Here is a 26,275-nt window from a genome sequence, read left to right on the forward strand (position 1 = left end):
CAGTGGCTGCGTTTAGCCTCCTGTTAGTTCCTTCCAGTCCTACGCTTCTGTGATTCTTACTAGATCATGAGCAAATGTAGTGAAACCAGAAAGACCTGTAGGCAATCGATAGCGCAAATTGAAAATCAGCCACCGCTTCCCCTTTTTCACACCTGCTACCCCATGATGGTCTCAGTTACTATGCTAAACTCAAGCTATTCTGGTTATTTTATTCTTTGCCTTAATTATTTTTAGATCATTCAAAAATGTTAGGCACCTCACAGAAACAGTCCCTGCCTCTAAGAGTTTATAGTCTACCTACAATGTAGGTCCAAATCCTTAACACGCTAAATATCTCTGTTATAACTGCAGTGGAATTTAAGAAAACAGTGACATGCAGTAGAAGTAAGAGATTTCATCTGCAGTCTGTTGAGGAGGGAGAAAGAGAACCGGAAACACAGAACAGGACTGACAAAACAGGCTGGCACAGAAGGAGAGTAGAGTACTGTCACAGGCTCATAGCATGAGCAACAAATTGAAACTTAAAATGTGTTAGTTTGGTTGCTTACTGTAGGTGAATGCTATTAAGCATGGAAGACCAAAAAAATTAAAGCAGAAGGATTGGGTGTCAATGAACCTTGACATTATTTGTCTGAGTCCCCTTTTATGTGAGTCTCTAGTTTCTTAACCCTCTTGTAGATATTTGGTGGGACCCTAATGGTTTTGCATTAGTGTCAGATTTTTAGACTTTCACCTACAGTGTTAAATGCCTGCCCTGGGTGCCCGATGCAGCTTGTATGATGTATTGATGTGATACATATGGCATATTCAGATTCTACAGAATCAAGGGTTTTATTTTTTAAAGACTTTTCTAACACACACAGTTGTGAAGAAAACCTTCCAAACATTAACCAGGTGTAACTAATGCAATGCTGTTTTCCTCAGTCTGCAGACATTCTGACTCAATTAATCTGAGTGGAGTGAACTGCCCTGTCTCTCATTAATCCCACTAGAATGTTAGCCTCCAAGCCTAGTGATAGCACTTGCACATGGTTGCACTACTTATTTAATTGCTGATGTGTGAAATAAAGAAGAGGGTGGGAACTGGGAGTTCCTGCTGGAAGAAAGTAGGACATGAATAAAAGGGGGGAGACAATACTTTGGGGGAAGGGAAGAAATAGTCCTAGTCCTAGGGAGAGTGGTGCTGAATGTGGTTGTAAATACTGAACAAGATGCGATGTTCAGATATTCTGTAAGGCTGTATTCTACTTTGATTTCTGTGCAAACTCCCATCGGTAACAGTGGGACCGCTGTTGTGTATTGAAAGTGGTATGCAGTCCTAGACTCTCATATCATAAACAAAAATGGACTTCATCCCACTCCACAGGGAGAGTTGGACTTCTCTGGCTTACACAGACATGTGGGATAGCAACTGTAAGATCTACAGTTACATTAAATGTTATAGGTTTAACTCAATATTTATCATTTGATGCTTATTAGGGAATGGAAAAGAATTACTAGCTTTCTGAGGCAACTGACAAAGAAATGATACGTAAATATAAACTGCATTCTCAGCACCAGAAACTCTTCTGCTGACCCCATTATAGAAGTGTCTGGCAAAGTGAAAATTTCAGAACATTTTCCCTGTTCTTTTCCCATTTCATTAATTCAGCTTCTTAAAAGCCTTTGGCCATGGCTACACTAGAGAGTTGCAGCGCTGGTGAGGGGGTTACAGCGCTGCAACTTAGGATGTGGCCACACTTGCAAAGCACAGCCAGCGCTGCAACTCCCTGGTTGCAGCGCTGGCTGTACACCCGGTCGAGCCTCGGGTGTAGGGATTCCAGTGCTGGTGATCCAGCGCTGGTCAGCAAGTGTGGACGCCCACCAGCGCTTTTATTGACCTCCGGGGTATAAGGAGGTATCCCAGAATTCCTGTCCACAACAAACCGGAAGAAAGGGAGAGCTCGGAGTTCAGCCAAACTGCTTATTTAAAAAACAAACACAGCTCCTGTTTGCTGAGCGAGCGGAGGCAGGCAGGGGAATTACTTTGGAATGTTCACAGCTGTTTGCTTGAAGAGAGAAACAGCACTCTCACATGGCGGGGGGGAGGGGGAAGTCCGTGTTGAGCAGTTGCTGATCTGGTCTGACGGGTATTTAGCAGTACATAATTTGCATTTAGTGAATGAGAGAGGAGTGGGGGAAGGGAGTTAGAACTTCTAAAATGATTGAAGGTAGGCACAGTCCTTAGAACTTGCAAGGCAGGGAGCTGAGAACAGTGTCAACTCCAAAAATCCATTCTGTCTGTCTTCTCCACGCTCCTTGTCACATTCCACCCCACCCCCCTCTTTTGAAAAGCAGGTTGCAGCCACTTGAATGCTGGGATAGCTGCCCACAATGCACCACTCCCAACAGCGCTGCAAGTGCTGCAAATGTGGCCACACTGCAGTGCTGGTAGCTGTCAGTGTGGCCACACTGCAGCGCTGGCCCTACACAGCTGTACGAACACAGCTGTAACTACCAGCGCTGCAAAACTGTAAGTGTAGCCGTACCCTCAGATACTAAGGGTATGTTAAGAGAAATGCTACAAGTGTGATTAAAAGGGACAGTTAACTTGGGCTTGCAGGGCTCGGGCTAAGGGGCTGTTGAATTGCAGTGTAGATGTTCAGGCAGTCTGCAGCTCAAGACCTGAAAGTCTACTCTGCAATTCAGCAGCCCTTTAGCCTGAGCCAGCTGGCATATGGGTCAGGTGTGGGTGTCTAATTGCAGTGTAGACATACCCTAAGTGTACTATCTTTGGATTTAAAGAAACAGTCAACTTACCACTTTTGTCTTGAGTGCTGGATTTCTGTTCTTGCAGGTAACACTTAAGAAGTTACCTTAAAATCTGTTGCTAAAAAATTAGCTCTGTCCCTTTTAATCACACTTGTAGCATTTCTTTGAACATACATTTTTGTGGCTTAGCTTTGAATTTAAGCACCATTATGAGAATCGACAATGCCATAACTCTGATAGAGAGTGGATCAAGTGACCTGCCATTTTGTTTCTCTTCAAACTTATGATGTGAATTTAGTTCAATGGCTCTGTCTCTGCAACTTCACGTACATCTGTCTTTCAGCTGTTTGTGGTAGATGTCCAGACTGGTCAAATTACGAAGATTCCTATTCTGAAAGACCGAGAACCTGATATGGTAAACCAGCAGGGCTGTGGGATTCATGCAATTGAGCTAAACCCTTCGAGGACGCTCTTGGCTACAGGAGGAGACAATCCAAATAGCCTTGCGATTTATCGTCTGCCTACGCTTGATCCCGTCTGTGTGGGAGATGTAAGTTAACATATATATTGGCACGGTACAGAGTGACTCAGTAGGTCAGGGGTGGGCAAACTATGGGCCATGGGCTGGATCCGGCCCCTCAGGGCCTTGGATCTGGCCCACGGGATTGCCAGCCCCATGGCGCTGCTCCGCTGCCACAAGCGGCCAGCACCACATCCTTGTGGCCCCTGGAGGATGTGGGGGGCAGAGGGATCTGCATGCTGCCCTCACCTGTGGGTTCCACACCCAGAGCTCCCATTGGCTGTGGTTTCCCATTGCAGGTAAGCAGTGCCAGGTCAGACCCTGCACTCCTGCTGCACCCCAAACCCCTGCCCTGATCCCCACTCCTGCACCTTGAACCCCTCCTGCACCCCAGCCCCCTGCCATGAGCCCCCTCCTGCACATCACACCCCTTCTCTGCCCCAACCCCTTGCCCTGAGCTCCTTCCTGCACACCACACTCCCTCCCGCACCTCAGCCCCCTGCCCCAGCCCTACATTCATGGCCCTGCGTGCAATTTCCCCACCCAGATGTGGCCCTCGGGCCAAAAAGTTTGCCCATCGCTGCAGTAGGTATTACAATGAAGTGTCCAAGATCAGAAATCTCACTTCATGCAGAATTGAAGTGTCAGGGTGAATGCACTGGAGATATGGACACACATCCCTGTTTAATGTGGTCTGTGCACGTCTTTAAAAATATTCCTTTTAGTCTGGAAGAGTGAACAGGCAAACAGTACAAGGGATGCGTTAACTCTACTGATCCTGGGGTTTTGATTCTGTCTTTAATGAGCAATCTTCTTGCAAAGGCTTCACTGTAGAAAGAGCTTCTTTGTAAGCCACATCCCCTAACAGACCCAGTCTGGAGACAAGTGTTACCCTTCAGTTAGAAATTAGCAACATCCTAAGCTGCTAACGGAAAACTAAAAATTCACACACAGTAAACTGAGGCATAAACCGGGCTGTTTTAGCATACAAACTATATTGTGAGATGATACTGTGTGGGGGTCAATGCATCGTTCTGTAAGCCAGTGTGACTTGCACGTGGATTCTGAGGACAGAATTGGGCTTTGTGGGTTAGTTCTAACTCTGTAGCTCTTGCCCGCATATGATGTAAACTGTACCGGGCTCCATTAAAAAAAATAAAAAAATCTTAGGGCCTTTTTATAAAAGTTTCTTAAACAAAGTTAAAGGGAGTGTTTTCTTGGAGGCTTTGTTCTTGGGCAGGACCTTCACATGAGCATCAGTGAGTCACAGCAGCTGAGCTCATAATGTCCGTGGTAGCTGTTTTAGGATGAGAGGCTACTCTGCAGATGGTTGACTTCTAAGGTTTATAGGACATCACTTCCTATTCAATTACATAGTACTGTGACTCAACCTCTTATGCAGAATTACTCCTATTGAAATGAAAAGAGAGCATCAGGCCCACAGTTCTCTGTGAACAGACTACAGTGGCATCCCTTGAGTTACCTAGCTTTACTATATGGGTAGTTATTGTGTACAGAACACCCATATTTCCATCCTGACCTATTTTTCCAGAGCTTCAGTGTCATGGAATGTAAATACACAACTATTTTTAATAGCTTCTTAATATAAAATTTAGAACATGATTAATTACATCAATAGTAGTGGTGTGTATGAGAAAATACACAGGAAATGTGATTGTTTAATAAGGGATGTACCTATCTAAGTGCAACAGCTGATTCTTTAAACTTCATTTAGTTCCAAAATTTAAGTTTGATCTTCATCATGAGGCTTCTTTACTCACCACTGATGTTAAAGGGCCACTATCTATTTGAAATCTATTTCAAAAAGTAAGTTAAAAGTAGTTTCAGGTAATAAACTAAAATTTACAAGTTTTGTGGTGTTGCCATCACAATTGTGTAATTTTTTAATAGGCTTTCCTTTTGTTGCTGTACCTTGAACAGGGAGTTTGGTTTTTTGTAAACTGTACAACTAGTTGTGCATTTGCTAGCAGTTATGTAAAATATACACACTGATAAATATGAGAGGCTGATTTGTCCTTTTTTCTCTTCAGGATGGACACAAAGACTGGATATTTTCTATTGCCTGGATCAGTGATACTATGGCTGTTTCTGGTAAGTTTATCTTCACACAAACCTTGTAGAGAGTGGTTGTTTAATGTCTATGACTGAAGGAAAGACTCCAAAGTGCTACTGGGTAAGTACATGATGTCTGACGAGGTGATCAGAGTCCCAGGAAGATGTATTTGATGGAGGAACAATAGAGGACAATTTTTTTTCATGATGCTTCCAATTTAAAACCTGTGAAACAAAGACACAATCTACACTTGAAATATAATCATGGTAGCACCAACCTGTCTGATATAGCTAGGAGCATCCTTTTTCTAATGCATTTTGTTTGTAGTGTGGATGGTCCAACATGGCTGTAGAACTGCTATACTGGCCACACTACAAACAAAAAGCCTTATTAGAACATGGGCACCTTTAACCATGACAGCAACAGAGAGTCTTGTGGCACCTTAAAGACTAACAGATGTATTGGAGCATGAGCTTTCGTGGGTGAATACCCACTTCATCACACACAATCTCCAATACATCTGTTAGTCTTTAAGGTGCCACAGGACTTCGTTGCTTTTTACAGATACGGACTAACACAGCTACCCCTCTGATACTTCTAACCATGAGGGACAGCCTTGAATTGACATGATTCAACCTGAAGTGTAGTGGGAGCCTAAATGTTGTGTGTGTGTAATTGCATGTGGATGTCTCTCAACCAGGTCTGCATCTAAACTCTTTAGAGACAGCAAAAGTCTTTACATGCAATGAAATAATTAAATGGTGTTTTTAAAAGAACCTCAAAACTCCACACCCATGTAGTTATACTGAGTGCCTTTAAATCCCACTAACCTAGTTCTTAGGTGCATCAGGAAGAGAATGTATCCCACTGGGGAAAGTTTCTGCATATCCATGCTTATTGTAGAAGTTGTCATTGGAAAACTGAATAAAGTAAAGCAAATCTTGATTGTGGAGGTGGTAAGTCTCCAGGAACATGTTCTCTTCAACACTGAACAATGAGGTGCAGTACTTGATTTTGCTCCTTTAGTAGGTAAGGTTTAATATCATTTAGTAAATCTCTTTGTAATCATTAGATATTGGATACCATTCATTTGTATGTAGAGAGGGAGATTTGGGCTCGACTGTGGGTGCAGCTCCATCCAAAACCACCTGCAGCTTCAGTGGTGCTTCTTAAAGCTGCTTATTTTCAATCTTGAGTCAACTCTGAACAGCGTTGGTCTTGCAGGATGAGTCCTGCTTTCACACTTTTTTAGCTGATTATAACTTTCCTTTACTATTGGTCTCAGCCTTCAGTGAGCCTAGATTGCGGGGTAGGGGAGAGGAGAGTGGCCACAGAATGGGAAGGAAGAGTCTCAAGAAAAGCAAGCTAGTAAAGTTGGAGAAAAGAACAGATATTACTGAGAAGGTTTGGTGGAGAGAGAGGGCTGGTCCACACTACGGGGGGGGGAAATTGATCTTAGATACGCAACTTCAGCTACGTGAATAACATAGCTGAAGTCAAATATCTAAGATCGGATTACTCACCCGTCCTCACCGCACGGGATCGATGTTCGCGGCTCTCCCTGTCGATTCCGCAACTCCGTTGGGGTTGATGGAGTTCCGGAATCGATATAAGCGCGCTCGGGGATCGATATATCACGTCTAGATGAGACGTGATATATCGATCCCCGAGCAATCGATTTTAACCTGCCGATACGGCGGGTAGTCTGGACGTAGCCAGAGAGAAGGGAACAGCAGAGCAACAGGAAACCTAGTACATGATCGTTTTACCTTGTTTGTTACCCCCACATAGCTTCATTGTTGTGCATTCAGGGGAAGTGAGCTTGCCACATCACTTATACCATGTGATGCTTCAGCTTGGCTCTTTGGCATGTGGCCATGGGGCATATAGGTTCTGCTGTCTGGACATGTCACTAAGGCAACAAACAAATCCACGCATAAATACTATATTTAAAATTTTAGTCAGCTTGCCAAGTATGTTCTGGAGGGTTTGTTTACCTGTGGGTCCTGGTGCAGAAAATGCCAAGGACAAAACGATGCAGAAGGAGAATTAATAAACCCTACAAATATGAAACTAATTATATGTTGCCATAAGTCGAGAAGCAGAAATATTTGAAATAAAGCTGGGAGAGGAGTTACCACATGCCTCTCTGTAGGTGAGAAACTGAAGGCAGAATTTCACCCCACCTTCTGGGAGGCAGGTTAAACATCTTTCCCTCTCAGGGAAAGGAGCTATTGGTCCCACTGCAGGTCAGGTCAGATTGCCAGTCACTTCGCCCAGTTTGGGAGTAGAGGCCTGCCAGCCTCTGATGTCTCATGTGAACATTCCGGGGAGGCCTTTTTGTATCCTGCTCCAGAGAGGGCTGGAGGGTTGACTTTCCGTGTCACTTTATCTAAACACCAGCAGTAACGACGCAAGAGTCAACCTCTGCCCAAGTGTGTGGAGTGTCTTATTCAAGGAGTTCATAGACAAAACTAAATCTCTTTTGACCTAAAGCAGTTTTGAAGGAGGAATAAGTCTCCCATTGTAGGCGAACAATAGGCTCTTCCTTGGTAAGAGCTTCTGATAGGATGAATAATTCTCTAGATGATGCTTATAAGCCTAGGGTGACAAATGGAATTCTCCCCTTGGCTTCAGGGCTAACCAGTTCCACAAGATACAGTGACGCATTTCTCTGCTAGCAGTAGTAAAAAGAACAGCTTCTTTTTAAAGTGTCAGAGTGTTTAGAAATTAATGGGGGTGCTACTGAATTTTAAATCTCCATAGCAAACAAGATTATGCTCCATTTAAAAGCCATGACCGTATAAATTAATTGAGTGGTAGAACACGTATCATAAAATGTGACTGGGGAGCCCTTCGCTGTGATTGTCGGTAATGAGCATTAGTGGGAGCTGGTGGAATTTATTGGACGGTAAAAGACAAAATATGCTGAGCCAATGATGTCATGCTGGGATACTGCCATGTCTGGATGACTCAGAATCCAGTTTATACTTTAAAAATGAAAGAGTGTACACCAAAGGCTATAATTTCGAGGGGTATTGAGTCTCGCTCTTTTCAGCTTCAAAGGGACACTTGCATGAACAGAGCCCTTTGTAAACCACACGTTCACAGAGGGCACAGAAATCATGAAAATACACCCCATCCCCACACTGCGATCTTTGACGTTTTTTTAAAAAAGGAAAACATCTGCAAGTTTATAATACAAAGAATTACTTAGTTTTAAGGACGGAATGAATTTTATTAAATGTACTTGTAAACTTCATTTCATGCAAACTGTGAAATTTCAGACTTTGCCATTAATGCTCTTATGAATTTTCTTAAACATTTATATTGCCCTACACATGAACACCGTGCAGGAGTTATTATCCATATTGTAGAGGCAAGGAAGGGGAGGTACAGATGGCAAAACTGAGGCATAGATGGAAGTGAGTTGTCCAAGGGCCAGAGGGATTGGGTCTCAGGGCTGGAAATAAGAACTCAGTTCCTTGCTCCCAGACCCATACTCACTGTGCTCCTCTAGTGTCAGCGTGGACTAATTTAAATCAAGGTGACTTCAATTCATTGTTTAAATGACTATTTAAATTATCAAGTGGAAAGCCTCTATTTAAATCATCAGTTTTAATTAATTTTTCCATTTGTGCTTGTTTTCTAAAGAGAGGTGCATTCTCATTGGTTGGTATGACCATTAAAATATGTGGATTTCCAAGTCAATAGAGCCTTTATGCTAATTTGGTATATCTTTTTGCTACTTAGGAGGGTGCACTGTAATGTAATACATTTATATAAGCAATTGTATAGCTTAATATTTTCAGATTCTTAATTGTACATTTTTAGTATGTACATTACTCCACTCATCAAGACTTAATTAATTATTTTTTTTTCCTGTCAAGGTTTATTGCACATAGTTCAATTTCCTTCTCCCACAGTGTGTCCAGCAATGTCTGCTCTGCGGGGGTGGGGCTGGTCATAATAATTGAATCATGTGAATGCAATATGTGTTCTCAACAAGAAAAAAAGGGGAGAAGTTATTACATAAATAACGTAGCAACTTTTTCACCTGTGGAGTTCAGCTGGTCCTGATCACAAATTCACCCATAAGTTTTACTGGATGCTGAAGAGAGTCTTTCTGATATAAGTAACTTACTGTGTGATGTAGTTGAGTTGCAGCACTGCTGATAACACCAGCAGTTGACTCTGAAGTTGCAGACATTGCAGATGATGGACATCCATGACCTTTAATATCTAAGCTGGGCCCTAAAACAAAATGGTAAACACAAGTTACACTCTCACTGAGTGTTACTCAGTGCACTGCCTTTAAAAAAAAAAAAAAATTAGAAAGGTTATAAATGAAAGATTCCTCCTGCTGCAGCTGTTTGTACCATTGTTGAAATTATATAATTTATTCTAAACCCAGTTTTGTAGGGAAAATAATTAAATTGTAAGGATTATCTAAATCTGTTTAAACACTTATCTCTGGCAATATACCAAACAGCTTGAAAAAACTTTTTTTAAACGTTAAAATTCATATATGCCTAATCACCTGGATCGATCGGTCTTCAGCTGTTGTTAAGACTGCGCGGATCAGAACACATCCGCTATTCTTCTCGCATTCTTGCCTGCCTTCTCCACATTCATCCGAAACATTTAATGTCATCTTCCCGTCTTCTTGGAGGCCGACCAGGTGGTCTTTTCTGTTCTTGGGAGTACCACTCAGTAATGACTGCGGTCCACCTATTGTCCGTGAATCGTGCTACGTGGCCCACCCATCATATCTTATTATATCTGCTTTCCACTACAATATATTTCACACCGCTGTATTCTCTAATCATTTCATTTGGGATATGATCCAGAAGGGAAATTCCCAACATAGCTCTTTCCATTGCCCGTTCAGCTACCGACAGCCGCTGTTCTTCTCTGTTCGTCAGTGCTCACGTTTCACTGCCATACAGCATGGCTGGCAGCATGCTGAATTGAAGATATTTGTATGTGTGGTCTTGTCGTGTGTTTTTTTTCCCCTTTGAGGATGTCCTTGATGGAATTAGACGCACTCCATCCTGCTTGAATCCTTCGGGAGAGTTCTCCATTCATGTCTTGGCCCAAATATACGTACTGTTCTACTTCAATTTCTTCTGTTACCGTTATTTGGGTATTTCGTAAGACATCTGATTGCATGTATTTCGTTTTGCAGTGGTTCACTTTCAGACTGAACTGACTGCTTTTCTTGTCGAGTCTTCGTAGCAGTTGGTTGGTGCTTTGAGCAATTAGTACGATGTCATCTGCGAATCTGAGAGGAGATAATCGTTCTCCATTTATATTAACACCACTCCTCCAATTGATCTTGTTCATAACCATTTCAAGGCAGGCAGTAAATAGTTTCAGTGAAATTGTATCTCCTTGCTTTACGCCTTTCTCGACTGGGATGCTGAGGGGAGTTTCAAGGCCTAGTAAAACTTTAAAAAAGGAAATATTCCTATATGGTTGGTTTACAACCTGCAGCCCTGGCAGTTTTTCCCCAGTTCCCGAGTGCTACAGGCTGCACTCTGAAGAATGCTGTCCCTTCTTCCCACACTGTTTGCTTTGACACTGTTGCTCCTTTCTGGTTGTGTACTCTGGTCCTTCTTCCTTGTTACATAACTCCCTTCCCTTCTCCTCCCCCTGCATTGCCCTCAGAAATACACAGTAACAGCAAACTAAGATTTCTGTTTGTGTAACCCACACGCCTTTTGCATTGCAGTATTTTATTTGTTTAGAAGCTGAAGGAGGCAGTTGAGAAATTTAATGAATTTCTGTTTGCTTGTAGTGCAAGGAGACAGGGCAAGGTGACCATTTACTTGATGTGCCAAGAAGGCAAGGGCTTGATAGTTAGTGGGTGGATCTGTTTTTTTCCAGGAGCTGGAGAGAGAGTTTCCATGGTGGGTGGAGTCATAGATAGTCCTAATTTGAGAACTCAGCCAATCTGATCTTAGGTAGGGAGAAGCTGTAGAATAGGAATATGGCACCACCCTGATGGGCTCAGGCAATGATCATGATTAGATGTATGATGGTGTCTCCTGGAGTCCTAGGTTGGGTCCCAACACCTGTGATGACTTTGCCAGTCTCTTGTGCCCAGTGGCACAGCCTCTGCGCCCCACACAAGATCACTCTTAATACAGTATATGACCTATTGTGCCCCCTATTTGGGGGGAGGGATAGCTCAGTGGTTTGAGCATTGGCCTGCTAAACCCAGGGTTGTAAATTCAATCCTTGAGGGGCCCATTTAGGGATCTGGGGCAAAAATCTGTCTGGGGATTAGTCCTGCTTTGAGCAGGGGGTTGGATTAGATGACCTCCTGAGGTTCCTTCCAACCCTGATATCTATGAACCCCATTTGAAAATGCACCTTTAGTTAAACCAGTGCAACTATGTAGACTAGACCTTGCTGTTCTAGCCACCTCTAAGCTGCTGCTAGTTGTGTGTTCTCTGAAGATGATAGCTCCAGTTTGATGCTCCTGTTTGCTGCTTGTAGATCTCAGAATAGCTCGATTTGATTTAGCTGCTTTAAAATGTATGTAGCCATTGGCAAGTTTTAATGAGCCCAATTATCTTTCTAAATTTGACTGCTTTCAGATATCATACTTTTATTAGTCTTTATTAATAGTGAAAGACCAACAATATGTTCAGTTAGATTAAACTAACAGCACTTTATTCTTCCTTTGTCAGGGCCATGGCTTACTTGCTTGACTGAAGTTCCATCTTCAATAGGGAAATTTTGCGTGCCTAACACATGCTTCTATGTCCTTTCTATTCAGGTTCCCGGGATGGCTCGATGGGTCTCTGGGAAGTGACAGAAGAGGTGTTGACTAAAAGTGATGCCAGGCACAACCTCTCTCGAGTCCCTGTCTATGCTCACATAACACACAGGGCACTGAAAGATATCCCCAAGGAGAACACCAATCCAGACAACTGTAAAGTCCGAGCACTGGCATTCAACAATAAGAACAAGGTCAGTAAGAGGGAAACAGGGAACCTGAGAGGAGTGAAAAATGGTAACTTTTCCGTTTGTACAATTGGATACAAAATTAGACTGGAATCACTTAACTGCATCTGCATTATATTTTGCTTGCAGATTCTTTTGTCTTCCCCTTCTCTGATATTGTTCTTTTGTCTCTGCCATTAACAAACAGATAGGGACTGGAGCAAACATAAAATGTATTTCTGGAAGGACGAGTTTTCCTGTGGGTTTCCTGGTTTTAAGCTTTTTGGCCTATGGAATGTGTCTATATAATAAATACAGTAGGCAAAATACTAAACGAGTTGGGACCATGCTCACTGGTGGTAACCCTTTCCCCACTCTTAACTGGTGTACAAATGGTTATTACTGATCAGTGCATGTCTGCCAGTGGCCAGCTAATGCACATTTAAGTGATTTGACTCCTAAGACATAACAGTAGACAATTCAACATTTTTTGTTGGCTGAGCTTGTCTTTTTGGTATTTGTAAAAATGTGAAAATGTATCTTAGAAACTAAATACCAATTGTAAGGGAGGAGGATATGGCTTCTAAAAGACTCTCTCTCGTGTGATGCAAGACTTTAAGTTTTTGTTGAAATGCATATATACAATCTTCCTTAATATTTATTGCCTCGTGTTGCTTTAGGTGCTGGTGCTGAGAATTGCCAATGCTAACTCATAGTGCATTTTCTAAGGGTTGCTCACTTGATTGAACAAGGGTTTTGTATTGGTTAAGCTACTGTTTGGTTGTACGCTTTCCATTTCACTTCTGGTGTTTCCCCACTATACCCTTCATGCTCTTGTGTTCTGCTGAAATCAATGTGCAATTAAGACTTATCTTGTACAGATTCATCAACAGTTCCAGGTAGCGTTCATCTATAAGTTGAACTCAAGTCATTAAAGTAGCCTTTAAACAGCTGCTTGGCATTGAAATTTATTTGTACAAATGTATATCATATGGAAGCTGTTCTGTTTTTTTTTTTTTTCCTTCTAGGAGCTAGGAGCTGTGTCCCTGGATGGGTACTTTCATCTTTGGAAAGCAGAGCACACGCTATCAAAGGTTGCCATTCTTGTGTATTTATGCTAAATTTCAATAGTTAACCTATCAGTTAAGGCTGCTTCCTACTCTGTCAGTTTCCTTAGAATGCATCTGAATAGACTCCAGCAATATCTGTAAGACACTTGCCCAAAACCTTGATCTGAAGGTTGAAAAGTTTCATAGCAAAGATAATGTTTATGAGGTTAGAGCGCTCGACATGTGAGTACTTATTTCCCTTTTGAGAGAGGGAAGCTCCTCATTTCTTACTAATCTTGGACAAATTAGGAGCTTTCACTTGTCTTGTTCTAGTGTTAGTTATATTCAGGGAAGTTGCCTTGGTTTAACTTAGGCCTGATCTACATTTATAATTTATACCAGCACAGCCGTGTTGGCTAAGAGTGTGGAAAAAATCCTAGCCAACAAAGCTGTGCTGGCAAAACCCTCAGTGTAAATGCGACTATGCTGACAAAGTGCTGCTTTTGACATATAGCTAATGTTGTTCAGGGAGGTGGTATTACTGTGCTGGCTGAACTCTTCTGCCGGTGTATGCTGCATCTACGATAAGGGGCTATGCCAAAATAGATCCTGTAGTGTAGAGATGGTGGTAAGATGTACTTTCACACTGGTTTAGACTGGTGCAAACTGCTGTTGCTGCTTGGTTTGGTTTAAACTAGGCTTACTTCAATTTAGGTTAAATTAATAAGGAACAGATTTAAACAAAGTTGAAGCAATAGTGTCTACACAGGGAATTGTACCAGTTTAACTAAGCCTGTTTAAAACCAGTCTTTAGCTAAACCAGTACCATTTCTACATGTGGGCATGGTCTAAATGCCTGTCTCTCTCCCTTCCCCTCTCTCCAGGAGCTGCAGTTTCCAGCTTTTCTCCATCCAGTGGCATTACCTTCTCTCTTTGCCCTAAAGATCAAATAGTTACCTTCTTCCAGAAGTTTCCAAGTCCATGTTACTGCTTAAGTGTAGTTTCCTCAAATATGGTTTCAGGGATGTTTAGATTTTGTTCAATCACTCCTCCCCCCACACATTTTTCAGTTGACTTCTCTCTCCATTTATTTCCAGCTACTTTCCACCAAGTTGCCATACTGCAGGGAGAATGTGTGTCTGGCCTATGGTCAGGAGTGGTCAGTGTATGCAGTAGGATCTCAGGCACATGTCTCCTTTCTGGATCCAAGGCAACCTTCCCACAATGTTAAATCCGTCTGTTCCAGAGAACGAGGCAGTGGTAAGAAAACTTTGAAGTGAAGTTTCAAATTGTTGATCTTTCCAAAAAGGTAACAGTCAGGGCTGCAATAAAATACAGTAGGCTAGTAAATATCAAGGCTTTTCCTGTGAACTTCCCAGATCAGTAGTAATATATGTAAACTTAAACTTTGCACTAATATTTCCCACACGAAACAGATTAAAACAGTGTCTCTGAAGGTAAGGGAGAGAGGCAATCACCTCGATCTTTAATCAGGTCAAATTAAAATTTATCTGTTTAGACTTTTACGCTTAAAGGGGATGCTTGTTAATAATAATGCAGTAGATTGCAAATATATTGGATTTTCAGTAACTATTGGTACTCTGTTTACTTCTTGCATTTGTGTGTGCTGCCAATGAATAACTGTTTAGTCACCTTCATGCCCTGTACTACATTACTGAGTTTCAACTCTGCAACGGAATGGTTTTTTAGAATTTTAAAGCCATGAAGGAAACATTTTCTACGGTTTAAACTTTTTATAAAATCTTGTTCTTACAAAATTTAAGTTGAGCCAAATGTAAATAATCTAACTGTAAACTTCTGTACTGTTCTGGGTTATTCACAGTGAAGAAAACGTTAGGTACCCAGGTTTGAAAGTTAATGCCTAAATCCATATTCAGGCACCTGGATAAGCAGCCTTATTTTCAAAGATGCTAAACATCTGTAGCACCAATTAATTTCAGCGGGATTTGTGGACGCCTAACACCTTTGAAAATAGGCCATTTTAATTGAGTTGAATCCTACACTAACTGTGGGTTTAATTTTAGGCACCCAGGCTTGAAAATATTGGCCAACAGCTCTTTGCTGCTGAATGATCCCCTTATGAACCAATTTAAAGTGCCATTTTCCAAAGTGTGCTCTAAAACAGCCTCCTGATAAACTGGGAGAATCAGTGCGGTACTAATGATCTTGTGATTGGAGAAGGATAAAAGCTATAAATGCAGGAATTGGTTTGGAGACCATATGTCCTCTGCATGCATTCATCTTCACTTACTCCCCTTATGTGAGCACTCGGATGGATTGCTCTTCAAGAGCAGCTTCAGAGTAACAGAAATAAAAGGGCACTCCCCTGTGCTATTTTTCTAGTCCAAGTAATTGATCTCTTACTGACTATACTAGCCTCTGCTGCCTTATACAGAGTCCAGACCCACTTGCACACTGAATTGCCAAACCCAAATCTTTGTAACCTGTAAAACAGATGCCTATAACTTGCTCTGACATATTGTCATAGTCTCCTTAGCTAACTATAGGCTATTCTTTCGTACATGTAATTTCTAGCGCCTTTCTCCCATTATTGCACAAATTCTTGTTTTTAATTCCACTTGGTTAGGATGAATTAAATTAGACTGCAGTTTGGCATAGCTGGACGGGAGCAAGCATATTTACACTCAACTTTCACTTCCATTTTGAATGTTTAATTTTCTTATTTTAAACAAAGTGTAGCATGCTTTATAAGCTGCTTGTATTGTACCAAGAAGGTGGCAGAAACTGTTTTTGGATCTTCACTGGTTTATTGGGTTTCTTTTTGTGGATCTACAAAACAAAGTCTTTATACAGCAAATAGTGAAGTGATGACTGGACCTTAATAACAAAGTAATGCTACATAATTTTGTTTGGGTAAATTCTTTCCCCAAAGCAGATCAGTTTAAATGACCCTTAGTTCAGGGCACAAACCTAGATTTTTTTTTTTTAAGTGATGTTTTGAACACAGGGAGATGAGTCTTAAAGGACAGTCTCCTTCCTAGTAATTAGTACATCTGCATATGATATCCCTCACAGTCATCATGGGACTGCTCTTGCTGCCACTGAAATGAAGGAAGTCTTTCCATATTGTTTCCTTGTGCTCCCCCTGTCTGTACCTGCCTCTCTGGTTCAGGTCTTACACTTAGATTATAAGCCCTTGGGGGCAGAGCCCATCTTTTGGTTCTGTTTGTTGTCTGGCACAAGGGTGCCCTGCTCTGAGTGGGGCTCCTTGGCGCGCTACTCCGATATAAATAAATAATGGGAGCTGGATCGGATCCTTTGTGGGGAGAGGGAAAGATATTTGCAATAGCAGCTGTGATTTCTGTAACATAACTAGAACTGACTTGTGCTGTCTTACAGTTAAAGGGAAACGAAATAATCTGCCTACTATTACATTCTTGTAACAGGGAAAAAAACCCTAAAGCAGCACCCACCACTGCATAGCCAGAGCATGCATCTCCTCTTGAATGTGATTGTAACATTCCTTTCTCTTTGACAGGAATTCGGTCAGTGAGCTTTTATGAGCACATTATCACAGTGGGAACAGGGCAGGGTTCCTTGTTGTTTTATGACATCCGAGCCCAAAGGTTCCTGGATGAAAAGCCCAATCACACTTGCCGTGGACAAAAACAGAAACTCGGAGGAAGTGAAATTTTAAAGTTGACGACCGGGAAAGGCTGGCTTGTGAGTAGCTTGCAGCTGTTGAAGCTCTTCTATATAGGGATGCTACAGGGCTGGCAGATGAGTTAATTCTGTGATTTTTGAGAACTATAAGTGTCAGATGAGCTTCACTGAAACCCTCTCAGTGACTGAAATCCCTTTAGCCTTTCCTCAGAAATAACGACCTGTTAGGAACACTTCTCTAACTTGTTGCAGTTCTTAGCAAATGGCACTTTATATTTTCAATGTATTGTATTGCACTGTTGTAAACCCCCCACTCTGAACCTTAGTGCCCAAAAGATGGGGTACCAGCATGAATTCCTCTAAGCTCAATTACCAGCTTAGTACTTGTAGCGCTGCCACCAACCAGGAATTCCAGTGCCTGATACACTCTGGTCCCCCCAAGACCCAGTCCCTCTGGATCTTAACACAAGGAAGGAAAACCCTTTCCCTCACCATTGCCTCTCCCAGGCTTCCCCTCCCTGGGTTACCCTGGACGATCACTGTGATTCAAACTCCTTGAATCTTAAAACAGAGAGGAAAATTCACCTTCCCTCCTCCTTCTCTCTCCCCCTCCCAGACTCTCCCTGAGAAAGTAATCCGAACACAGAGAGAAAATTAACCTTTCTCTTCTCCTTCCCTCCTTTCTCCCCACCAATTCCCTGGTGGATCCAGACCCAGTCCCCTGGGGTCTCACCAGAACAAAAAAACAATCAGGTTCTTAAACAGGAAAAGCTTTTAATTAAAGAAAGAAAGAAAAAACAGTAAAAATTATCTTTGTAAATTTAAGATGGAATATGTTACAGGGTCTTTCAGCTATAGACACTGGGAATACCCTCCCAGCCTAAGTATACAAGTACAAATTAAAATCCTTTCAGCCAAATACACATTTGCAAATAAAGAAAACAAACATAAGCCTAACTCGCCTTATCACCTAGTACTACTTCTTTTGAATCTATAAGACCCTGTATCAGGGAGATTGGAGAGAAATCTGGTTGCACATCTGGTCACTCTCGGAACCCAGAGAGAACAACAACCAAACACTAACAGCACACACAAAAACTTCCCTCCCTCAAGATTTGAAAGTATCCTGTCCCCTGATTGGTCCTCTGGTCAGGTAACAGCCAGGCTCACTGAACTTGTTAACCCTTTACAGGCAAAAGAAACATGAAGTACTCCTGTTCTATTAACCCTTAACTATTTGTTTATGACAACTGTAAATCTAAGATACATTCTGTACCCTGAAGAACTTACAATCCTAGACCAGGCAGAGGGAAAGGATGGTGCAAAGAAATATAGCACATACTAGTAAGAATTAACATTTGATTTCAGCCTAACTCCTATTCTTCAGTTGCTCATAACTGTCCCTCACTTACAAGTACTCTCTTTATGAAAGCTCAAGCACAATGTGGTGAGCCAGTTTTGAATTACTCAATCTTGACAAAAATTCTCCTAGCAAAACTTTTGCATAACTGCTACTGAATGACAAACTTCATACTCTATTTTGTAGTTCTCATTGAAATCTCAGAAATAGACCTGTATGTTGAGCATTGGTACAGCAAAGTTAGTTACACACACTTAAAGCAGATTTTATGTGGTCATATTTGTGTGGCTATTTGTTTGTGGTCTAGAAAACTTAGTCCCGGGGGCATAGATTAGATATCTGCATTCAGGAGGGATCAAGATAAGAGCTGAAATGAAAAAAGTGGAACAAGTCGAGACACAGACAGCATTTTTTCCAAAGCCATAATCTCTCTTTTATACTTGTCAAATAACGTATTATACTCTAACTGCATTATACCCTTACATACGGCGTACCCACTGCATACACCAGGCTGTGCTGTTGCTTAATAAAACATCATCTAACCTGATGATTTGAGACCAGAAATACACAGTATTGGTGGAATTGTATAGGGTTTTCAGACTTGCTCCTGTTTGATTAGTACATCTACCCTTTTCAAACTGTGCAGGGGCAGGGACCATCATCTGTATGGGGAGGGGGGAACCCTGATCCTTGCTTGAGGTTCTTAGGTGCTACCATAATATAAATTATTCAGTACAAAGTAATAGACTCTCTCAGTTCTAGTTATTAAATTAAGTCTGAGTGATTTATAAATGAGATTTCCAACCTTAGTTTCCTCCCCTCCCCCCAGTGTTCTTTCTGAGGAAATTTGGGCCATCAAACAGACTGCGGGATGTTCCTGCTGTCTCCCAGTTCTAGCCTATCTGCATAAACCCCAGGGATCATTAATGCAAAAAGCCTCTCTTCAGGCTATGAAGACTAAATTTTGCTTTTGTGAAAGAAGATTTCCTCTTTTGCTCATTTGCAGCGATACTGATCTGAACTTTCCTTTAACAGAATCATGATGAAACCTGGAGGAATTACTTTTCTGACATTAACTTCTTCGCAAATGCTGTTTACACCCACTGCTATGACTCGTCTGGAACGAAACTCTTTGTGGCAGGAGGTCCCCTTCCATCAGGACTCCACGGGAATTACGCTGGTCTCTGGAGCTAATGAGAACTCTTCCCAAATGCCCATCTTGACGCTGATTTCCACCTTGTCTTTCCTTTTTTAACAAAGAAATTGTGTCATGACATTGTTTTCTGGTTTAAATGCAAGTTATTTTTGGCAGAGTTTTTTTTCTGTTGGTCTTCAACAGTTTTGTACGTCTTTTTTTGAACCAGATTTTGCTTTAACTTCCTTGATCCTTTATATGAAGGGTTTTTTTAAAATCCCGTTTTATTGTATTTACTCCAAGTGACTCTTCCCCATATAGGCTAACTCAGCCATATGCCCCCTACTTTGCTGTGCGGTAGGATTCCTTTCTTATAGAGTGGTTGCTGCCAGGCTTTCTGTGAAAGTCCAGGGGCTGTGTGTATGCAGGTACTTTGTGTCGGTTACGTTACCTGGAGTGAGGACTACTTGTAATTAAAAATATTAAAAATATTTATGAGATAAGCTACTCCTTTATCTGCAGAGCCTGGCTCAGGCCTAGCTTGATTTTTTTTAAAGTACAAGTCTAATGACACTGTATGCATAAAGGAAAATGTATCGAAACCATGTGCATTGGAACCCAGGAACAGAGCACCACCAGTAACATCTTACCTAGCTCAGAGTGTAGCAAGGACCCCCAAGCCTGGCATCCCAACAGTGCATGAGCAAAATGACTGTCTCTTGTTACCCCTTCTCTCTCTATCTTGAGTGTCAGTTGGAAAGGTTGTTGGACCTTCAGAGTAGGCTGTCTGTACTGCAGCGGCGGTATTGTGTGACATGACAGCTGTTAGGATGGTGGACTGCAGCCGGGCACTAAGGGAAATGGCATCCCAGGAGGAGATGGATTTGCATGGTGGCTAACCTAATTCAATCTGATTAACTTCCAGAGTAGCTGGGGGTCCTCTGGGTGGCTGGGGCTGGATGGCAGGGAGGAGCCAGGACTCCAGATACCTGGAGTCTGCCTAAAGACACACACACCTCTTTCATGCTGGAGACTTCCCCCTCCCTCCCCCCCCTTTAACATTTCCCCTCTTGCAGTTCTCCCACCAACAGTGAGTAATGTTGGCAGGAATGGTTTTTGCTAGCCAGTTACTGCTATTAAAGTTGATGGGCAGGGAGATGTTATGCTAATATGTTCATATTTTTTTTCCTCCTGACCTTTGGAAGGAGGGTGGCATATGCAGTTGTTTGATGCTATTAGCAAATACAGTTGTCTTCCTCTTTAATGACTGTAGGCTTCATTTTTTAATGCAGGTTTGAAACTTACGAGGTAGCTAGACTTCGTGTTCAACTCATCATGTTAAGAAAAGCACAGGCTGTCACTTAGATTTTATAGGAAACTCTCCCCCCCGCCCCCCCCCGAGCACCTAGCTTATTGTTAAGTCCTGCTTTGGACTTCACCAGGAGCTGTGAGTGCAGGATGACAGTCTGGATACGCTTCGCAAACAAAATATAGGCTCAGTCATGGAGGGATTGTGCAATTCTGACGAGAAAAGATGGTCTTGTGGCTAAAGCACAGGGTTAAGCATTGGACTGGTTCTCTTCCTGGCTGTAGCTGCTGTTGCCCTGTCACTTCATGTCTCTGTGCCTCACTGTGCAGATCTGTAATATGCACACATGGCACCTGAGGCTTAATTTCTAACTTGAGATTATCAGACAAAAGACATGGTAGAAGTGCAGGCTTTCCCTCCACATTCTGATTGCATGTCAGGGTTAAGGAAAGGGTTGTCCCATATGCACACTGGGATTTGAAGTATAGGCCTGACTTGATCACTTTGCAAACCAAGCAATTTTACTGCTGCATTCCAAACTTCTGCTAGTGGGTTGGTTGCTTAAAATCTGCATCAAAGCAAAAATTGAAAAATAAATATGGTTTTATTACGCCGTTTCCAAGTAGTAGCTGTTAAATGATAGGGCTGTAAATGAAGTAGTTCTCTCAGAACTTCCGTTGTTAAACGAATGTAAAGATTCTAAGTATTTTTTTATACTGTCACTAGTCACAGTTCCATGATGGGAACTTGTTGCTTTTGGGGTTTCTTTTATGACTGTTTGGCAGGGCAGAGATGTAGCATTTCACTCTGCTCAGAAATATGCAAAGGAAAATATTTATTTAACCTACATGAAATATGGTGACATTTCATCTCTGTGAAGGAGTAGTCTTAAATCCAGTCTAAGATCACTCTCTCTTCTACTGAGATGTTCTGCGTTCTCTTGGGGTGTATTTTATTCCCAGGCAGGTCCTGTTGTTTGGGGTCAGATTTGCAAAGGCACTGAGCACTCGGCTCCAGCTGACATCTCTGAGAGCAGAGCTCAGCTGTGTTAAAGTTGGGTCCACAGTGTTTAATACCATTTTAAATACTTTTTTTTAATGCTGAAGGAAGCCTTTTGGTCTTGAAATCGAACTCCCTTTATAGTTAATCTTGTTAATTTAAAACTCATTTGTTTGTAACTTGGAACCTTTGGGGAAATTGTTCTCTCCAGGTGATTTGAGCATTGTCCAATGTAGATGTGTTGGTGTTAAGGGGACACCAATTTTAAAATTAGTCAGTTTCATTGTGAGGGGAGGGGGATGTGGAGATGTAGTTTCAAGTACTGCATTTGCTCCTGAGCCTTCTGCCAGTGTGTTGTATTCCTATTGGTGACTGTTTCTGTTTTGGGGGGGAACTTTTTCCCTTGCATGGAAAGCCCACACAAACAAGGTAAATGGAATATACATCCAGTGCTGTCCAATGCAAAAAGAAAACTGAGAAATACTTTAATCTTAGTAATCGTGTGTTGCTTTTAACAGTAATAGATTATAAAGTTTCAGACCAGTGTTTTAAGTAGCTGTCCCTTCAAGATGGGATGCCTTACTGTGATGTGATCCTGAGTATCCGTAGTCAAGTATTTCTTTTGATCCATTGAGCAGTTATGGAAACAGGCTGGGAGGGGAAGTGACTTGCCAAATGTCTCTCAGTAAATCAGAAGTAGAAACAGGAAAAGAACCTAGGTTTCCTGATTTCTAGCCTATGCCTGTTCCATTGCACTATGCTCCCTAGACTATACAGTTTTAGATTTAAAATTGAAATACCAGAACATGGCAGGGGGGATAGTAGCATGTGGGGATCCAAATATGGGTCACTGGTTTGCTGGTACAGCAGTGGGGAGGCTGTGAGCCCAGCCATGGAAGTTGGTGTGAAGGCAAAGCTCCCATCTCTCAAGCAACAGTAGAGAAACGCTATTGGGGGTGAATATGGCCTGACTAGATTTCGATAGCTTTAAAATAGGGTACAGAAACCCAGTGGTGGTCTCACTTTCTTTGTATATTAGCAATTTTTCCAAGTGCTCAAAGTCAGATATCTTAATGACCTTTTTTTCCCCTTCCTCAGAGTTGCTTTGAGGGAAAATAAGGTTCTTAAGGATCATTCAGACAGACCTGCATTTTTCTGATATTTGATATTATATTAACCTGGTATCCTATTTGCATTGTAATGTCTCAAGCAGTTTATTTGATCATCCAGCACTTTTCATAAGGCTGCTGTGCAAAGCATGGCATCCTTGAAGCATCATATGACTTTGTTCTAATGTAGCAGATTAATTATTTAACAGTGATGGACCCACTAGTAGCCAACTCATGAGTACTGACTGGCAACTCTACAGCAACTAGCCAGTGTGTTCATGATGAGAGAGAACCCGTTTCCATTTTCTTCCTAAACTGTCCAGCTTTTTCGATTATCAAGTTCAGCGTTATTCCCCAGGCCACTTTTCTATTAACCCCTCCAACCTTAGTCCATCATCTCACAGTCTGTCCTGCCAGCCAAGGAAGCTTGACACAGCTCTCTGCAGCATCACTCTGAGGGAGCTAGAGGCCACGTTAGACCAAGCAGCCTCCTGTTAGAGGCTGAGCGTGTTACCACCCCAGCTCAGGAGAGCCACAGACCAAGCACAAGTTTCATTGAGATTCATAGTTTGTGTTAATCCTGGGCCAGTTCCAGTGGTCCCAAAGATAGTACATTTCTAAGCTATTTAAAAAACCCACTTGAGACTGGTCTAATTCAACACCCATTGAAGTCAATGCAAAAATACATTATCATAATAATCCTTGACTGGTAGTTTTCATACCTTCAGGAGTGAGTCACTTCCATCTAAACCTTGCTCACTGAGGTGCTGCTCTTGTGAGAAGTTTGTAGCTGCAAAGTCCCAGAGAAGATGTGTATTTTTCGGCCTCCCCTCTTTGCAGTGGTATCAAAGAAGCTCTGAGAGTGACTCATCCCCAAATTGCATCTCCATCTGACAATGTTGCATCTGTTGTCAAAAGCAACTGCAGGTCTTTGAAAACAGAAAGATCAATTTATTTTTTTCAGATTGTCTTGTGGATTTGACAGCAGTTCATGGAGTGTTGGTTTCACTGTGGCATTGGTGGTCAGTTGCATCACTCCCATGCCCTAATCTTGGGGGAGAGGGGAAAGTATTCACACCCTGCTCTGCTCTAGGGGCAGTTTGTGTATGCTGTTCTCCTGGGTCTGCAAGTAGCAGCATAAGGGGCAGGCAGGAGTGTGCACAGAAAGGAGGGCAGGTTTGGTGTTCCTCTCAGAACCACCCAGAAGTTGTATTTAAAGGAGAAACTTGATTTTTGTTTTAAAAAAAAAAAAAAAAACTTGGGTTGATATTGGCCCTTTATGTGGAATCTGTTCTGGCTGTTTTCCATGTGCTTGAATTTATTGCTTGGGAATTAGGTAATTCTTGTAGCTGCATCTGTGCTGGGTCTCCTCATCAAAATTGGATACTTAAAAATCCTGTAGTAGATACTTAAAAAAACAAAAAAACCCACAGTGTTTTCAAGAGTTTGAGTGGAACCTGGTCTGTTTTGTCCCTTGACTCCAGAGGCCTTCAGAAGCCATTTTTCAACCAACTCTCTTCTAGCTGCATGCTGAGACCTGTAGTTCCTGCGGCCCATTCATACGTAAAACGTAAAACAAAAGTGCTGTGGCTGGCTGAGTTGTAGGCTGCATCTGACCATCTGGGTAAACGGTATTGACTGTATACAAATTGCCACAGTAATGGACTGAAATAAAATATGGGTTTATATAAAACACTTGGAGACATGTACAGTATCCTGTCTGTACCCCTTCAAACACTGATTCTCTGCTCTAAAAACTAAAATCTTGGAGATAGCTCATGATTTTTAGAATCTGCTTTTCGATAGATTTCCTTAATTAGAAGGGAAATTTCAGGTGCTGAATCTTAAATCTCATTAAACTTGTACTTTTTGTTTATCTGCTCACCTGGTTTCCTCTCCTATTATGGCCTCCTGCAGTCTCAGGGTATATAAATCACTATGATTCATCCAAATAACAAAAAGGACCAATCAGAGGTTAACGTGCCTTTCTCTTATGGTACCTTGATCTTTGCAAAGTTATCTGGCGGAAACTCATCATTGTCTTTTTCTAAGATGTAAACAGTGAAGTTGCAACAAGTTTGTATTGTTAGTTGTGACTTTTTTTCATTTGACATTCAAGAATATGGGATAGACACAAATCAAATGCACTGATTTTTGTCTTGGGATGAGTCCTTGTACAGACATCAGTGTTTACATGTTTGGTAATATGTACATAAGATGCTGGATCTTCTCCACTTGCCTATGATATATGTGTCAATATATATGATGCACAAACTACACAGGATGTTTAAAATATGTGGGGATCACAACTTGTGACTTGGAGTTAGGATGTCTTAAAGTGAACTGTAGTTCTTTTAAAATGTTTTTCCACGTAGACTACACTTCATAGACTTAAACATCCAGTGCATTGAAAATATCATGACTTCTGTCACTTGCCTGCTTCTGTTTTAAGTTCAGGACCCAATGTTTCTTTGGCATATGTTGCTATTGTGTGCATGCATGCACAAAAAAAATTTCGGTATAGTTTATAGCCTCAACTATTTTGATACAGTGCAGAATCTTGAACTTGCACGTAAGCAGTTAAGCAAAGGGAGTAGAGGTTTTTCAAATGTTCTGTCGTTCATGTGTTTAACTTGAGGGCTAAATGTTTAAAACTGTCCATGCAATTTGCAAATTAAACAATGGAAAGTTGCAGATTGCATGCAGAAACCAACTGATTTGTATATGCAGCGCAGTGTCTAGAAAGTTATCCCGTAAACAGCTGTTCTTCTCTGAAAAGTGACTTCAAAAATAAAAAGGCTTTGTGGGGTTGGTTCTGTTTCTCAGTGACTTCCAATGTGCTGAATTTGAATACAAAAATTACTTTCCTAACTGCCCTGCAAATTCAATATGATCTGAAGTTCAAGGTGGATTTCTTCTCGAGTATCACCAATCCCACTGCCTTCAGTGAGCTTGTAAATGAGTCACTGATTGGAACTTTAGCACAATATTCCTCTGGCTCAGTAGAATTTGATTCAGTCTCTCCCTCTTTTCTGTTAGCCCTACAAAGCCAACACAACTGTGTCAATGTATGGTCATTAGTCTGTGGATATAATGTGCACATACCTAAAACGGAGTAACCTAGAGATCTTATTTAGTGTAGCATTTGGTCCTACTTACCCTCATTAGATCCTACTGAGCAGACCTAATCTGACTTGTTTTCTGGTTTGTAATCTTTAATGGTTTAACTTTTTTTTCCTCCATTCTTTCCAGTTCACCTTTAAGAATAAATTCCAAGTTTTTGTCAAAGCAGCAAAGAGTCCTGTGGCACCTTATAGACTAACAGACGTTTTGGACCATGAACTTTCATGGGTGAATACCCACTTCGTCA

General features: G+C 41.7%; 1 protein-coding gene across 1 annotated transcript in view; it reads left to right on the top strand.

The window, feature by feature from the left end:
- Positions 1-25,717, top strand: part of DCAF12 (DDB1 and CUL4 associated factor 12) — a 36,128-nt gene extending 10,411 nt beyond the window's left edge. Inside the window, exons 3-9 of the mRNA XM_050943623.1 lie at positions 3,095-3,301; positions 5,323-5,383; positions 12,133-12,326; positions 13,328-13,393; positions 14,446-14,608; positions 16,869-17,053; positions 19,389-25,717. Of these exons, the coding sequence (XP_050799580.1) occupies positions 3,095-3,301; positions 5,323-5,383; positions 12,133-12,326; positions 13,328-13,393; positions 14,446-14,608; positions 16,869-17,053; positions 19,389-19,547 (1,035 nt within the window). The 3' untranslated portion in view covers positions 19,548-25,717. The remainder of the gene's footprint in view (positions 1-3,094; positions 3,302-5,322; positions 5,384-12,132; positions 12,327-13,327; positions 13,394-14,445; positions 14,609-16,868; positions 17,054-19,388) is intronic.
- Positions 25,718-26,275: the final 558 nt, after the last annotated feature.

Source organism: Gopherus flavomarginatus, chromosome 3 (genome assembly GCF_025201925.1).
Source record: "Gopherus flavomarginatus isolate rGopFla2 chromosome 3, rGopFla2.mat.asm, whole genome shotgun sequence".
Taxonomy (NCBI): domain Eukaryota; kingdom Metazoa; phylum Chordata; order Testudines; family Testudinidae; genus Gopherus; species Gopherus flavomarginatus.